We start from the raw sequence: 17,683 nt of genomic DNA, 5'->3' as shown, positions 1-17,683 counted from the left end.
TGAAGATCCCCCACCTCCCCCCATTTTCTGCTTTTCTTCTCATTTTGGCTGCATTGGTTCAATGAGGTTTTTTTTTTTTAATTTCATCTCTGGGGTTTTTAAAGTACACCACTGTGCCATCTGCAAATAGGATAATTTGGTCTTCTCTCTACTGATGCTTATACCTTTAATTCTGCTTCTGTCTTCTTCCTACAGCTAGAATTTCTAGAAGTATATCAAATAATTAGTGGAGAGACAAATCTTTTCATTCTGTGAAATATTTCCAGGGGCCTAAATATTCCATGACATACTGTCGGCTTATTTATTGAGAACAATCAATCAGCAAGCATTAATAATCGCCTACTATGCCAGGCACTGAAGTTACAAATACAAACATGAGGCAGATCCTGCCCTCAAGGAGCTTACATTTTACTGGGGGCTGGAGAATGGGACAGGATGGGTAATGACGAGTTCATAAGTAAGTAAATACAAGAAATATACAAAATAATTGGGGAGGGGTTGCTTAACAACTGGGGGGTGGGGGGTGGGGAAGATGACAAGAAAGGCCTCTTCTAGGAGGTAGTACTTTTGCTGAGCCTTGCCGGGAGCCAGAGGTTCCAAGAGGTAGACAGAAAGAAGGAAAGTATTTCACACAGGAGCCCCTGAAAAGACAGGTGGGAAATGACACATCCTGTGCAAAGAACAGCAAGTAGGCCAGTTGGGTTAGAATGTTAGAGAGTAATGTGCAATCAGCCTGCTGGAAAGAGAAGCTGGTGCCACATGGCAAAGTGCATTAAATGCCAAACAGAAGAAATTCCTCAAATTTGGTTGAAAAATTGTGTACAGAGGTAGAAGACAGTAGACCTCTGGGCATTATATGCTTGCCTTAGATAATGGAGAAAGAAAAAAAAAGCAAGAAGACTCCTAGAGCAGAAAAATTTTTTAGGAGTTACCTAGTCTAATTCCCTCATACAATGTAGAGACAGAAAAAAAGTTCTAAGAGAAGAAGAGAAAGAAGCAAAGATGAATTTTGGAAACAATATGCCAAACTCCAAATCAAATAATGGTTCAGGCCTAGGCCTCAAACTGATTAATGTGTAATAGCTAAAAGCCCCTTAGGGATAACTACTGTTATAAATGGGTAACAAACCTTTCCCAAATGATTTCTGAGCTAATCTTTGGCTAGCTTTCCCTTCAAATGAGGGAGAGAAGATATTATTACTGATTATATAAAACTCAAGTACTCCTCAAACAAACTGCTTAGCTTACCAATTCTGGGACCTAAGCAAAAAGTTCTAGAATGGGTCCCCTAGTCCTTTTTAGTTAACAAATAAAAACATAATTAGGCACCACAAGAGGTAGAGTTTTAATCACCTAAGATATTTCCAGCCTTAGAGGTCTCTGATCTACTTTTGTCAACATGCACAGTTATCCTGCAGGCTACTTCAGCTTAGCATTAACTAGAACAAGCCAGTCCAAGTTAGATGATTTAGCTGACCTGTCTTTAGAGGCTCTTATCTCCAGTTCCTCTCCCAATATGCACACTCAGAAACATGAAATCTTAGAGCTGAAAGGAACCTTAGCAGTCCATCAAGACCAGTGCACACAAGAGGTCCTCAACAACTGTTCATCCAATTGCAGTTGGAAAGCCTCTAAGGGGGAACTGACTTCCTGCTTCCCGAATGGTAGCCCAGGCCACCCTCAGGCCAACATCAGAAAGTATCTCTTTAGAGAAAGCAGAGATCAGCCTTCTCAGCCACTTCCAGCCTCACTTCAAGTAGTGCTGCTAATTTAAGACATTCTTCCACATGAAACCAATCACATTGCCCCCCCCCCCCCAATCTTCTCTACCCACACTAACCTTCCCTAGCTCTTCAAACCAATTCTTAAATAGCATGCTCTCCAGTACCCTCATCCTGTTGGCTACCCTCCTCTAGACAAACTCTGGCTTATCACTATCTTTCCTAACTCAGAACTGGCTGGACCATCCAGGCAATGATAATGATATTAACATTTACATAGTGCTTACTGTGTGCTAAGCGCTTTACAAATGATCTCAACCCAGGGAGGAAGGCGCTATTCTTATCTCCATTTTTCAGAGGAGGAAACTGAGGTATACAGGGTGAAATGACTTGCCCAGGGTTACCCAGCTAGTAAAGGTCTGAGGCCAGATTTGAACTCAGGTCTACCAGATTCCAGGTCTGGAGTGATAGAGATCCACTGGAGATACAATACTCTGCATATTATGTTTCTATTAATAAAGCCTAAGATCTCCTAAGAGGGGCGGAGTACTGTAATGGATAGTGAACCAGGCTTAAAGCCAGGAGGGTCTGAGTTCACAGTTCGGCCTCCCACACTCCCTTTATGACCCGGGGCCAAGTTCCTAACCTTCTCATTATCCAGGTAACTCTCAAAGATACAAGTTGCAGGAAAGGTTCTGCCCAACACTTAGTAGCAGGGTTCCTGACACCACTAAGATATAGTAGTGAGAGGCAGCCAGGAGGGAGCTGAGCCCAACACCTGGCAGCAAGCCCTGTCTTGGATATCCAAAGTGTGCCCAAGGGCAGTCCGTGTAACCACTCAGTGCACCAGGCAACTCTCCACAAGTGGCAGAGGGGGCCAGACACTTTCCTCTCTGGGCTCTTGGGCCCCAGAGAATTCAATAAGTAAAGGTCACATTAAACTCTTAGCTTTCACAACACAAAGCTATCACTGACTTGGAAATCTTAAAGCTGGACATTTATTCACTTGGTCAGAGTAAATTTTCCAAGGGTCACTGAATGTAAAACTCTACAAGCTTTGTAGATGAATGATTTATGAATGATCAATGAAGAGAGAATGGCTACATGGCAGAGTGGGAAGAGATGGTGGGAGGGAGGGGGGCTTAAAGATCTGGTTTCATATCCAACTCTGAATGGCTGTGTGACATGTAGGAAGGCCCTTAACTTCTGCATTTCCCAAGCAATTCTCTGGGACTTATCTAAGACACAGAAGGTTACACTCTCCCCAGGACAAAGTTTCCAAGACAGGAGGTTGGGTACTAAAGCAAACAGTAAGCAGTCAAGTTTAGTGGTTTTTAAAGACTTACAGGAAATCCTGTAGCAATCAATTAATAAGCACCAATTAACAAGCAGTTGAAATCAACCTGAAATCCCCATCCAGGACTGATCATTTTGCATCCTCCAGTAAAACCGTTTTGAACTGTGGCTTCCCAGGTATATTTAGAGATCTTGGCAAAGACTCACTTTCCTAAAACTAACTTCAGGAGGAGGGGAAACACATCCCTTGTATCACAGAAGCTTTCTCATTTCTCTTTGTGCTTTAGTTGCTAAGTTCTCTTTCTTACCCCCCACCCCCCCAAAAAAGCCAGGCTGGTTTGGGGCTCCCTGAATGTGCTGAGATAAAACAAAGGAACAAAGTACTAAACAGACTTGCCTTCAAGACACAGACAGAATTTGATGAGCTAGCTACTCAAATTTCAAGCTGCTGAGGCTGAAGAACAGCAGACTACTTTTAAATGTGTAAGATAGGAATCCTCCTATGGGCATGAAAGTTACATTCCACAGGGAGATTCCAAGCTAAGCATTAGCTTGGGAGAACTCAGCACACCACCATGTTATCAAGTATCATAACCCTGGAAAAAGACATACATTTCTAGACCCTCCAGGCAATCGCACCAATGTCAAGTCTCAATCACTAGTGATCAACAACTGACAAGCTGGTATAGCATCTAGAACCAAAATTCACTGAAATCAGAGACATACTTTTTTGCTACTCACACCTGGTCTGCTAGTTCTGGCCATATATCAAATGATATACCACCAAAGAGAACATGTTTTATGTAGTGTCTGAGTCTAATGCATTCACAGGGTGTCTCCTATAAGGTTTGTGCCATCCTGTAGATTGGTTTGAGCTGGGCACCTATTTTCTACTTTATGTACATGTGAGTTATCATCCTTTGTGTGTGAGACAGATGCTATCAACACACATCTGATGGCACAACACAGAATAGTGAGTTCACTAGCCCAGGGACTATAGGTTTTGGTTAGTCAGAACAGAAGAGTTGCAGAGGGCTAATTCAGATTTTATTTATACATTATTCTCTGCAAGCTTCACCAATATAATACATAAACAAAGAGCAGACACTCAATGATTATGCAATAGGTGAGGAACAGGACTGTGACCTGTGATTTCACTATTACTGGGGAACTCAGGGCAAATAAACTCCCTCTACCAATGCTGGCAGCCACGTTCTTTGCAACTTAAGAGTCCTAGAGAGGCTACTTGGAGAAGTGGATTTCAAACTTTTTTGGTCTCAGGACCCCTTTACAACTTTTAAAAATTACTGAAAACTCCCCCAATGACCTTTTATTCACATGGGGTATATCTATCAATATTTACTGTATTAGAACTTAAGACATCTTACTATTATTCTGAAAAGAATTTTGAGCTGGAATCTCCCAGGGTTCTATAAAACTCCCTTTGAAAACCCAGAGGTTAGGTCACACACCTAGTGGGTATCAGAAGAGTAATTTGAACTCAGCTCTCCCTAGCTTCGAAGCCAGCTTTCTATCCACTATGCCAAACTCCCTCTCTATGATAATAGCTCACAGAAGAAATTCTGAGAAACAAACATTTCTATTTTCTCCAATAGCTTCAATGGCCTCCTGCTCCACCAAACTCTTTATTATGGTTGATGAAGACTGAATTACTCCGGAAAGGTTCAGCTCCTCAGCACCACGTAAGACAAGGTAAAAGCTTAAACGCTGACGACTTTCCCTTTCCCCATTAAGGAAGGCACTAACACTATTAAAAGTAGGCAGCCAGGGCAACAGGAAAGAAACTCAGCTGGTCTACAAATAAAATACACAATTTGGTCTTACTGTATACATTTATCAAAGCCACTAAATGCTACCACAAGGGATAAGTAGTTACCTTATGAAACTCAGGCAAACCCTAAATAGCAACTGTTACAGATAAGTCACTGACAAACACAATCTAACGAAATCTAACCTCAGCAAACGGTACGCACGCAGGAAAACGAAAAGCCAACGCTACCTCTGTATGTATTTCTCAGAAAAAAGTCGCCAGGTACCAAAAGCACAGGGCAAGCAAAGACATTTCAGAGGCGAAAGGACAGAGCTGCCATAGTGAAGTATAAAAAGGCGGGAAACTTGGAACTTAGGCTCCTGCGACTTTGCCTTAGTGACAGCGTGCTGCGGGGCTCCGCTTTCCATCTCCATGAGCTGGTCTTTTCCATCCAAAGCCACAAGAAGGGGTCAGAGAGGGCGCCTCCTAAGCAGGATCCCCGCCACTCCTTGGACTGAGGAAGGGGACACAGACACGTGGAGAAACGGAAGCCGGGTGGCGACAAAAGCAACCCCCGGTTTGCTCCGCTCGGGTCCCTGTGCCCGGCCTTTCGGCTCACAACTAGGGAGCTTGGTTGGCAGTTAGTCCAGCCTTCGGGGGCGGGCAGAAGTGCCCGGGCACAGGGAAAGGAAGTCTGCCAACTCCTGTAGGAAAATAACAGAAAAGTAAAGATAAAAGACCCCCAAGCCGATACGAACTCACCACAATGGCTGCCGCTCCCGCTCCCGGCCCGGAAGTGAAGTTGTGCAGGCCTGCACAACAGCGTGCCAGCGTCCTACGTCCGGTAGGAAGGAAGCAGCATAGCCTGTAGCAGAGGCAGCTAACTGGAGGGGTGGAGGGGGGAAGGCTTCCCATTGGTCCGGACGTCCTATTGGCTGCTTCTCGGATTTCTCTAGAGGGCCGGCTCCTCTAATTGGTGGGAAAAGTTAGCGGGTACCCGGGAGAAAAGAGACCCGTAGTTGCCGTGACAACAGGAAGAAGCTGAGCCCTCGGACTTCTTTTTTGCTTGAGGACAGATCCAAAGGCCCTAAAGCGTTTTTTGAATCCTGTACCGCGTCTCACGAACCGACTTAAAGAAGGGAACCTCCGGAAAAAGCCGAGGAAGACATTCACACAGACCGCAGGAGACAGGTAATGGAGATCCGTCCCCCTATTTGTTAGGGTCCGACAAGTGGTTAACGGTCAGGGCCACTGGGCTAGGCGCCGACTAGCAGTCTCAGAAATGGCTGAGGGGGCATCGCGACAACGAGAGTTAGCCGCACAGGCCGAGGCTGCCTCCACGAAAACCACCGAGGTCGAAGTCAAATTAAAAAAAAAAAAAGGAAAAAAGAAAAGAAAAAAGGCGGGAGAAGGCCGCCCTCCCACCTCCCAATTCTGTGCTAGTGAAAAATGTGATGGAGGCTACCCGGTGCCGCCGTACTTACCAAACGGGTTCACCCTCGGATCGGCCTTGTCCATGAGGAATGACTTCGGATAGGGTTCCCCGGGGCCTGGCACTGGGGATGGCGGGGTGTTTTGGCCTTTGGCATAGGGCCAGCGGAACATCTTGAGCAGTCGGTGGCCGGGAGCTGCGGCGCTGAGAAGCTGAGGAGAGCTTCTGGGGTGGAGCCAGGAGGGAAGCGTTCCCAGCAACCCTGTAGGGGGCGGAGTCACAATGAGATGGGAACAAGCCAAGCTTTCTTGTGGGGGAGGGGAAAGTAGCGGCGGCCTCAACCCTATGAGGGGGTTTCCCAACGGCCCTTTCGGGAAGGGAAGCAAGGGAGGTGATCCCAAAAACCTTGCGGGAGCGGGGGGATGGGGGGCAGGATGGGGGCGGTCCTAATTATCCTGTGGGGGCGGAACACGGTGTGGGGGTGAGGGGAAGTCCTCCCTAGCCTTGTGGGGGTGGGGCAAGTTGGGAGCAGTCCCAGTAGCCTCGAGGGGGCGGGACATAACGTAGGCGATACCATTTAACCCTGTGTGGGGACAAACTAGGGACGATCCCAGCAGCTTTGTGGAAACAGGGCGTAACGGGGGCAGTAGAAACATATAACCTGTGGAGCCACAAAATGGGGGTCTTCCAACAGCCCTTTGGGGTAGTGGCCCGATGGGGGCGTTTTCGATCTTCCGGGGTCGGGTCAGAATGGGGTCGATCCCATTAGTCCTGTAGTGGCGGAACATGTTAAAAATGGTCTCTGGGGCTTCATGAAAATGGGGCACTAGGGCGGGGCAGTTCCATTTAACCCTGTGAGGAGACATAATGGGATGTCCCAAAACAGCACTTTGAGAAGGGGGAGCCCTATAAGGACTGTACCAATTAACCAGTGGGGCCGAGGCATGGTGAACCGTTCTCTCAGCCTCTTGGGGGAGGGGCAAAGCAAGGGAGATCCCAGTTGCCCTGTTGGGGACTGCGTAAAGATGGAGGCGTTCCTAGTGTACCCGTGGGGTGGGGCAGAGAGCGAGGTTGTCTCAAAGCAGCCCCCTGGGGAGCCTCAGTCGCTTAACTTTTTCCAGCCTCATTTTCCTCCTCTGTAAAACAAGGATAATAGTGACAATCTTGCAGCGTTGTTGGAAGGATAAAATAAGTTAATATATGTAATGAGTTTTGATTTTTTTCCCCTTTTTTATTCAGTATTAAATTTTTCCCCAGTTACATGTAAACAATTTTTTTAACATTTGTTTTTAAAACTTTGAGTTCCAAATTCTCTCACTTCCTCCCTCCCCACTCCCCATCACTGAGAAGGCAATCAATTCCATATAGATTGTATATGTATACTCATGCAAAACATATTCATAATAGGCATGTTGTGAAACAAAACAGAAATTAAAAAACTCAAGAAAAATAAAGTGCAAAAAACCCCAAAGTTGCTTTAGTCTGTATTCAAACACCATCGGTCCTTTCTCTGGGGATGGGCAGCATTTTTCATACTAAGTCCTTCAGAATTATCATGGATAATTGCTGAGCTTGCCATATAGTGCTGTTGCTTTGTCCCTTTAAGGAGCTTGTGAACCTTAAATCAATGTAAGTACTAGATATTATTGCCTCTAACAAGTACTTAATAAACATGCCAGGTTATTAGTTATCACATATTTAGACAGAGAAATTCATGTTCCTGCATTCTCAAATCCATAATTAGATCCTTCCTCAAATAGCTCCAGATTGATCCTCCAGTTCTCAAGCTCCAGAAACATAACTAGCCATCACTTGACTAGATGTTATTGGTAACAATACAGAACAGAAGTTTTCATCTTTCTGTGTGTCAGCCTGGACCCCTTTGTTAGTCTGGTGAATGTTATGGTCCCTTCATCAGAACCAATTATTTTTGAAGACATAAAGAAACATAGGATCACAAAGGAGACCAATTATATTAAAATCAGTTATCAAAGTATAAAAACAAAAACCAAATTCACAGACCCCAGATTGAGCACCTGGACTAGAACTAAAGGTCATTGGAATCTGAGACTACTCAGACCTGCTTTATCCTATGGCCTAAAAGTTTGAGCATCTGAGAGAACAGAATTGTTTTTACTTTATATATTTAAAGTATTTATACATATAAAGTAACACTTTATAATGACCAAAGTTAGCCAAAAAGAAGAGATGAGAAAATGCACCATCCATTCTTTGTAGATGTGGTGGATTTGGGATGTGAAACATTGTATAAACTGCCAGACTTGGATAATATGCTGATTAGTTTTTGCCTGTTTCTGTATATAATAAATGCTTGTTGATTGAGACTGTGTATATAAAAGTATATACACATAAACATTTTAACTTGCTTTCTTATATTATCAAACTTTTAAAGGCTTTCCAATCAAGACTCCACCTTATTATCTCTATGAATGTATAAAATGAAGAGGCCCTGAAAAACCATGGAGGCTTGGACCTCCACTATGTGCTATTTACAATAAACATAGGCCAGGCCAGGCCCGTTTCTCTCTCTCTCTCTCTCTCTCTCTCTCTCTCTCTCTCTCACACACACACACACACACACACACACACACACACACACAAACCCATCACCCAGGATGAGGGAGACAAGGCATTTTGTGGTTCAGTATAAGGGGGGGAGTTTTATGGTATTCCAAGATAAAAGGAAGAGACTTTAGGGTGCTCAGGCTCAGCAGGGAGCCTCACCAGGCACTGATAAAGCAACCCTTAATATTAACCCTTAGGGCACCTTTGTATCCACATCACTATCTTGTGCCTTTAAAAGGAGTCTACAGACCTCCAGCTCTAGCACCTAGAGATGGTGGATAGTTAAACAGAATTCTCTTATGTGTCTTGAAAGCAAGTCTGTTTACAATTTCTTTTTTTGTTTGTTTTTCTTTTTGGAGGGAAATTGGGGTTAAGTGACTTGCCCAAGGTCACAGGACTAGAGGTTGGATTTGAACTCAGGTCCTCCTGATTCCAGGGCCGGTGTTCTATTCATTGGGACACCTAGCCACCCCTACAATTTCTTTTATCTCAGTAATATGATAAGCCAACCTGGGATTGGGGTAGAGGGAGGTGAGGTTGGCAGGTTGGGAAAGAAGACTGAAGTCATTTTTTTGTTGGTTGGTTTTATTAATAATTTATTTTATTTTAAATTAATATTTTTGTTTAATTTTAGTTTACAAGATTCAATTCCACAATTCCTTGAGTTTCACATTTTGTTCCCCTCCCTCCCCTCTGCCCCATGGCGGAATATACACAAGTATGGGATCTGTAAATATTTTCACATTATATATTAATCACGTTATAAAGATGGATTGTATCAGATGGAATGAAAAAAATGGTAAAGAGGACATAAAACCAAACAAGAAAAGGAAGAAGATCAGGTAGTTTGCTTCCATCTGGATATAAACTCAGTTCTTTCCAGTTCTTTCTCTGGATGCACATGTTTCTCTCCATCATGAGTCTTTTGGGATTGACTTATATCACTACATTGCTGAGAAAAGTCCAGTCTATCAAAGTTGGTCATCTGTAATTGTGTACAAATTTCTCCTGGTTCTACTCTTCTCACTCAGCATCAGTTTGTGTAAGCCTCTCCAGGTAAATATGAAGTCCATCTGATCCTTGTTTCTTATAGCACAATAGTATTCTATAATGTGCATATACCACAACTTGTTCAGCCATTTGATGGGCACCCTCTTAATTTCTTTTTTTTTTATTTTTTTTTTTATTTTTAAGCAATCGGGGTTAAGTAACTTGCTCAAGGTTACACGGCCAGTTATTTCTGGGTGTGGTGCTGAGTGTTTGAGCCCGGGATTTGATCTCCAGGTCGTCCCAACACTGGAGCCAGTGCTCTTACTCACTGAGCCACCTGGCCGCCCCTTACCCTCTTAATTTCTAATTCTTTGCCACCACAAAAAGAGCTGCTATAAACATTTTTGTACATATGGGTCTTCCTCCCACTTCTATGATCTCTTTGGGATATAACCCTAGGAGTGGTATTGCTGGGTCAAATGGTATGAAAGTATTTATAGCCCAATGGGCATAATTCCACATTGCTCTCCAGAAAGGCTGGTTCAGTTCACAACTCCACCAGCAATGCGTTAGTGTTCCAATTTGCCCACATCCTCTCCAGCATTTGTCATTTTCCTGTTTTGTCATCTTAGCCAATCTGACTGGTGAGATGTGGTACCTCAGAGTTGTTTTGATTTGCATTTCTCTAATCAATAGTGAATTAGAGCATTTCTTCATGTGCTTATAGATAGCTTTAATTTCTTTCTCTGAAAACTGCCTGTTCATATCCTTTGACCATTTATCAATTGGGGAATGACTTGTATTCTTATAAATTTGACTCAATTCTCTGTATATTTTAGAAATGAGTCCTTTGTCAGAGACATAGGTTGTAAAGATTCTTTCCCAATTTCCCACCTCCCTCTTAATCTTGGTTACATTGGCTTTGTTTGTACAGAAACTTTTCAATTTCATGTAGTAAAAATTATCCATTTTACCTTTTATAATGTTCTCTAATTCTTGTTTAGTCATAAAGTCTTTCCCTCTCCACAAGTCTGATAGGCAAGCTATTCCTTGTTGTAGGAGACTGCTTACAGTATCAACCTTTATACCTAGATCATGCACCCATTTAGACTTGATTTTGGTATATGGTGTTAGATAATGGTCCATGCCCAGTTTCTGCCATACTGTATTCCAGTTTTCCCAGCAGTTTTTGTTAAATAGTGAGTTCTTATCCCAAAAACTAGGGTTTTGGGGTTTATCAAACATTAGATTACTATAGTCATTGACTTCTGAATCACGTGTGCCTAATCTATTCCATTGATCCACTCCTCTGTTCCTCAGCCAGTACCAAGTAGTTTTGATGACTGCTGCTTTATAATACAGACTGATATCTGGTATAGCTAGTCCACCTTCCCTAGCATTTCTTTTCATTAATTCCCTTGATATTCTGGACCGTTTATTCTTCTAAATAAGTTTTTACTATTACTTTTTTTTCTAGTTCTATAAAGTAGTTTTTTGGTAAATTAATTGGTATAGCACTAAATATATAATTTAATTTAGGTAAAATAGTCATTTTTATTATATTAGCTCGACCCAGCCATAAGCAATTGATATTTTTCCAATTAGTTAGATCTGATTTTATTTGTGTGAAAAGTGTTTTGTAGTTGTGGTCATATAGGTCCTGGGTTTGTTTTGGCAGGTAGATTCCCAAATATTTTATAATGTCTACAGTAACTTTAAATGGGATTTCTCTTTATATCTCTTGCTGTTGAATTTCATTGGAAATATATAGGAATGCCGAGGATTTATGTGGGTTTATTTTATATCCTGCAACTTTGCCAAATTTATTTATTGTCTCAAGCAGTTTTTAGCTTGATTCTCTAGGATTCTCTAAGTATATCATCATATCATCTGCAAAGAGTGATAGCTTGGTCTCTTCTTTGCCTAATTTGATTCCTATGATTTCTTTTTCTTCTCTAATTACTACTGCTAACATTTCTACTACTAGATTGAATAAGAGGGGTGATAGTGGACACCCTTGTTTCACCCCTGATCTTATGGGAAATGCTTCTAGCTTCTCCCCATTACATATAATACTTGCTGATGGCTTTAAATAGATGCTACCTATTATTTTAAGGAAGGCTCCATTTATTCCTATACTTTCTAATGTTTTTAATAGGAATGGATTTTGTCAAAAGCCTTTTCTGCATCTATTGAGATGATCATGTGGTTTCTGCTAGTTTTATTGTTGATATGCTCAATTATACTGATGGTTTTCCTAATATTAAACCATCCTTGCATTCCTGGAATAAATCCTACCTGATCAAAGTGTATTATTCTTGAGATAAGTTGCTGTAGTCTTTTTGTTAGTATTTTAATTAGAATTTTTGCATCTATATTCATGAGGGAGATTGGTCTATAATTTTCTTTCTCTGTTTTATCTCTTCCTGATTTAGGTATCAGTACCATAGTTGTGTCATAAAAAGAATTTGGTAGGACTCCTTCTTCACTAATTTCCCCAAATAGTTTGTAGAGTATTGGAATCAATTGTTCTTTAAATGTTTGATAGAATTCACTAGTGAATCCATCTGGCCCTGGAGATTTTTTCCTAGGGAGCTGACTGATGGCTTGTTCAATTTCTTTTTTGGAGATGGGATTATTTAAGTAATTTACTTCCTCTTCAGTTAATCTGGGCAACTTGTATGTTTGTAAGTATTCATCCATTTCCCTAAGATTGTCAAATTTATGTGCATACAACTGGGAAAAATAATTCATAATTATTGTTTTGATTTCCTCTTCATTGGTGGTAGATTCAGCCTTTTCATCTTTGATACTCATAATTTGGTTTTCTTCTTTCTTTTTTTTTATCATATTGACTAAGGGTCTTTCAATTTTGTTGTTGTTGTTTTTTCATAAAACCAGCTCTTAGTTTCATTTATTAATTCAATAGTTTTCTTAATTTCAATTTTATTAATCTCTCCTTTGGGTTTCAATATTTCTAATTTAGTATGTAATTGGGGATTTTGAATTTGTTCTTTTTCTAGGTTTTTCAATTTCATGCCCAATTTGTTGACCTCCCTTTTCTTTAATTTAATCATGTATGCATTCAGGGATATAAAACTTCCCCCAAGAACTGCCTTTAGTGCATCCCACAAATTTTGGTATGTTGTCTCATTATTATCATTCTCTTGAATGAAATTACTGATTGTTTCTATAATTTCTTGTTTGACCCACTCATTCTTTAGGATTAAATTGTTTAATTTCCAATTAGGTTTTAGTATGTCTTTCCATGGCCCTTTATTGCATATAATTTTTATTGCATCATGATCTAAGAAGGATGCATTTAATATTTCTGCCTTACTGCATAGAATTGTGAGGTTTTTATGCCCGAGAACATGGTCAATTTTTGAGTATGTGCCATGAACCACTGAGAAGAAAGTATATTCCTTTTTATCCCCATTCAGTTTTCTCCAGAGATCTATCATACCTGTCCTCTCTAAAATTCTGTTTACCTCCTTAACTTCTTTCTTGTTTATTTTGAGGTTGGATTTATCAAGTTCAGAGAGGGGGAGATTAAGGTCTCCCACTAGTATAGTTTTGCTATCTATTTCTTCCTCTAATTCTTTTACCTTCTCCTCTAGGAATTTGGATGCTACACCACTTGGTGCATATATGTTAAGTAATGATATTGCTTCATTCTCCATGGTGCCTTTTAACAGGATATAGTTTCCTTCCTTATCTCTTTTAATTAGGTCTGCTACCCCTGCTTTTTTTACTTTACCTCAATCATGATATATTTTACTACACCTTTTTACCTTTACCCTGTGTGTATCCCTCTGTTTCAGATGTGTTTCTTGTAAACAGCATGTTGTAGGATTATGATTTCTAATCCATTCTGCTACCCGCCTCCCTTTTATGGGAGAGTTCATTCCATTCACATTTACAGTTATGATTGTTATCTGTTTCTTTCCCTCCATCCTATTCCCTCCTCTGTTAATGCTCATATTTTTCCCCCTTGTCCCTTCTCCCCCTTAATAGTTTTCCTTTTGACCACTGCCTCCCTCAGTATTCCCTTTTCAGCCCCCCTCCCTTTTCCTCCCCTTTCCCCTTCCTTCTTCCCTCCTTACTACCCCCCCCCCCCCTTTTATAGCCCTTTCCCCCTCCTGCTTCCTGTAGGATATTTTTTATACTTAATGAGTATGTTATTTCTTCTTCACACCAAGAGTAACAGGAACAAATCTCATGCGAAGCTCCTCTTCTTCCCCTCTTCCCCTCTAAAATGATACTTTTTGCATTTCTTCTCCATAGAGTTCTATGCTTAACTGGTTGTTATTCCCTCCTTGCACCAGAACAAATGAGGGAAAAGCTCATATGATTCCCAACTCCCTCCCTTTTTTTCCTCTGCTATACAGTTTTTATGCCTTTTTGTGTGGCATAATTTACCCTTTTCCACTTCATTCATTCCCTTTCTTCCATTGCAATCCCTTTGTAGCCCTTAATAACATTTTTTAAATCATAATTTTGTGTATTTTATACTCATACCCTCTACTTGTCTATAACCAGTTTGCTCTTATCAAATAGCAGAGTGTGTGTGTGTGTGTTTTCCTTATTTACCTTTCTATGTCACTGTTGCATCTTGTAATTGGAGGTTGAATTTTCCATTGATTTCTGGCTTTTTTATCAGGAAGGTCTGGAACTCTGTTATATCATTGAATGACCATCTCTTTGCCTGGAAGAATATGCTCAGTCTTGCTGGGTATGTGAACCTTGGTTTTAACCCGAGCTCTTTTGCCTTCCAGAAAATTGCCTTCCACTGCCTCTGATCTTTCAGTGTAGAGGCTGCCAAATCCTGTTCGATCCTCACTGTGGACCCTCGATATTTGAATTGTTTCTTTCTGGCTGCTTGAAGTATTTTCTCTTTTATCTGGTAGTTCTGGAGTTTGGCCACAACATTTCGAGGACTTTTCAGTTTGGGATCTCTTACAGCAGGTGTCTGGTGGATTCTCTCGATTTCTATTTTACCCTCAGGTTCTAGTATCTCAGGGCAGTTTTCCTTAAGGAGTTCTTGGAGAATGTTGGTACAGGCTCATTTTGTCATCATGATTTCCTCCTATGCCTATGATTCTCAGATTATCTCTCCTGGATATGTTTTCCAGGTCAGTTATTTTTCCATTGAGGTATTTTACCTCTTTTTCTAATTTTTCATTCTTATTGTTTTGTTTGACTAATTCTTGGTTCCCCATAGAGTTATTTGTTTCAATTTGGTTGATTCTAGTTTTTAGCAAATCATTTTCCTTGGTTAATTTTTGGAGCTCCTTTTCCATATCATACACTTTTCTTTTTAGAGAGATGTTTTCTTCATTATAATGTTTTTCTAATTCTGCTATTTTCATTTTGAGAGAATTATTCATTTTGTCTTCTATCTCTCTCACTTGGTTTTCAAAGTTCCTTTTGATCTCATCTAGGAGAGCTTTCTGTGCTTGGGACTGAGCTTCTTCCCAAGGCTACTGCTTCAACTTTCCCAAGGCTATTGCCTGTTCCTCCTCATCAGTAGTCTTGTTCCGTAATTCTTGCAGTTCAATAGAAACTTAACCCTTTGTTACCTCTCACACTACCATTCCTTTCCCCAAAGTCCCCAAACTAGAAACACCTCTAATTTGTTCTCAATAGTTAATCCAATCAATTGTATTAATACTCAATAGCTCTTACATTACCTTGAAATACATAATGACTTACACACATATATATGTATATATATATAAATGGGGAAACAATACTGAACTCAGATACAAAATACAAGGAAGTAATAGGAATGGATATATGATATTCAGAATGGGGAAACTTCACTGCAAGTCAGGGTACTCTTCAGCTTATCAATATCCTTTTTAAACTGTGGTGTCCCAAACTGCCCTAAATCCTAAAATTCCTGAAGGGCTTAAGGCTCATGGACAGTAGTAAAGAAGGGGGAAGGATGAAATGGAAACTCAGGCCTGTTCCCACAAGAAACCTTACTAGATTTTAGGATATAGTCTGAGAAGTTTTCACCTCTCCCACTCACCGTCCTTATCTCAAATCAGGGTTGCAGCTGCCATATAGAACACTGGCCAATTTAGGAACACAACATCCCATACTCAGTATAAGAATTAATCTGCTTTAGAAAAAGCATTTGTTAACTTGCCTCTGAAACTGATTATGTGACAAGTGGCTATACCATCATTTTCCACCATGAAAGTTATCATATAGACTTATTTCTGCAGACAGAAATCCATGACACTGTTGAGGTTTAAAATGTTCGGGTTTAGGGGTACTTAAGACCCCAAAATACTGATACAACTGGTCCTGACAAATGAATTCAACTCAAGCCAAAATTCAATTCAATCTCAGCCAAAGCAAAACAAAGTTTATTAAAGATGTGCCATAATGGGTAGACTCTTAAGGAGCCTAAGCATTTGTGATGCTTATATTGACAGGAAGACCAGAACAATTTGATACAGACTGAATCTGAGCCAGATGAAATCTGAGCACCTTCATGGAGGCAAGATGGATCTTATATACAGAAAGATTGTGGGAGGGATGTAGGGTTGGGAGGAGGGGTCTAGGGAGGGTCTAAGTGTTTAAGGGTAACAGATTTGGTCATTTTGATTGGATCAAGGTTACTACCTGGAGATAACAGACAATGGAGGGCTAGGCTAGGTTAAGGGTAAGGGAGATTCAATCATAGTGATAATGGAAGGCTTATGGCTTCAGGCAAATGCCAGATCCCTTGGGAAGATTAAAAGAGTATTCAAGGGGGTTCCCAGAGCCTGTACCCCATTGTGTGGGGTATGGGGACCCCAAAAATCCCCTACCCAAAAATTAAAAGCCGGCAGTGTCTCCAAGTAAGGATAGGAAATTTTTAGTCAGTTCTCTGAGAAAAGGGCATCCCTTCCACCAGTGAAGACCAGTGGAATGAGGCATGTTACAGGTGACAAAGCAAGATTTTATACCCTAAAGCAGTCAAGCCCCCACCCACCATTGTCCATTACTCCCATTGGCTGGGAGGTAGGCTTACATTATTATGGGGAAATCTTCTCCAAGGAACAAAGGAGGAACAAGGAACAAAGAAGCCCTCTACTATCTCTCAGTAACTGGGAGGTGGGCTTAAAGTCTGGGCACAAAAAAGACAAAGAACAAGGAAACAGGGTATAGCCAATCCAAGTGTACATATCCTTATTTGGCAAAGGCTAAAGTGAAGAAGGGGGAAGGATTCTAAGAGATTCCTAAAGGGCTTAATGCTGATTGACAGCAAGAGAAGGGGGAAGGGTCCTAAGAGATTCCTAAAATTCCTGAAGGGCTTAAGGTTGATTGATAGTAGTAAAGAAGAGTGAAGGGTGAAACCGAAACTCAGGCCTGTTCCCACAAGAAACCTTACTAGATTTTAGGGTGTAGTATGAGAAGTTTTCACCTCTCCCACTCACCCTCATATCTCAAATCATGGTTGCAGCTGTCATATAGACCACTGGCCAAAAAAAGTCCACCCAAAAAAACTATTCTTCAATCCTTGATGAAGCAACTTGAAGACATCAGGAAAAAAGTATAGGGACCCTCACAATCAGTAAACTTCCTGAGAAGACAATGGAAGGGACTTGTCTGATATGGACACACCCAGTTTTATGGTTTTTGGAGACAATCTTATCTCCAGAGATTCCTTTAACTTTGGTTATAGGGCTCTCAGAATATCCTGTTTTTGAAAACATCTCCTTATCAAGCCTTGAACGGTGGATTGCTTATCACCAAGAATGCCTTCTGATTTGTATACAACTGGATACAATTTGTATCCCTGGCCCCATGGAGGATCAGACTCCTCTACCTAGCCCAATATCATAGTGAAAAGGAAACCCAAAGCCAGGAAACCCAAGGAAAAGGAAA

The 17,683-nt window shown here is 41.1% G+C and overlaps 2 protein-coding genes across 4 annotated transcripts in view; one reads left to right on the top strand and one right to left on the bottom strand.

Annotated features, from left to right (window-relative positions):
• NUP62 (nucleoporin 62) overlaps positions 1 to 6,483 on the bottom strand; it is a 65,382-nt gene extending 58,899 nt beyond the window's left edge. The window contains exon 1 of one of the 3 annotated variants that reach the window (XM_069100446.1): positions 6,273 to 6,483. In XM_069100446.1, coding sequence (XP_068956547.1) covers positions 6,273 to 6,393 — 121 coding nt within the window. In that variant the 5' untranslated portion in view covers positions 6,394 to 6,483. Of the gene's footprint in view, positions 1 to 5,546; positions 6,240 to 6,272 lie in introns of those variants that run through there. The other 2 variants (XM_069100445.1, XM_069100444.1) reach the window with 2 other exon arrangements.
• Positions 5,849 to 17,683, top strand: part of DNAAF6 (dynein axonemal assembly factor 6) — a 70,691-nt gene continuing 58,856 nt past the window's right edge. The window contains exon 1 of the mRNA XM_069100447.1: positions 5,849 to 5,979. The gene's annotated coding sequence lies outside the window, so the exon portion shown is untranslated. The remainder of the gene's footprint in view (positions 5,980 to 17,683) is intronic.

The sequence above is a fragment of the Petaurus breviceps genome, unplaced genomic scaffold (genome assembly GCF_028583685.1).
Source record: "Petaurus breviceps papuanus isolate PSGF00001 unplaced genomic scaffold, PetGlider_PUasm1.0 400, whole genome shotgun sequence".
Taxonomy (NCBI): Eukaryota; Metazoa; Chordata; class Mammalia; order Diprotodontia; family Petauridae; genus Petaurus; species Petaurus breviceps.
The sequence above is the reverse complement of the archived record's forward strand: the minus strand, read 5'-3'. Positions and strand labels throughout refer to the sequence as shown.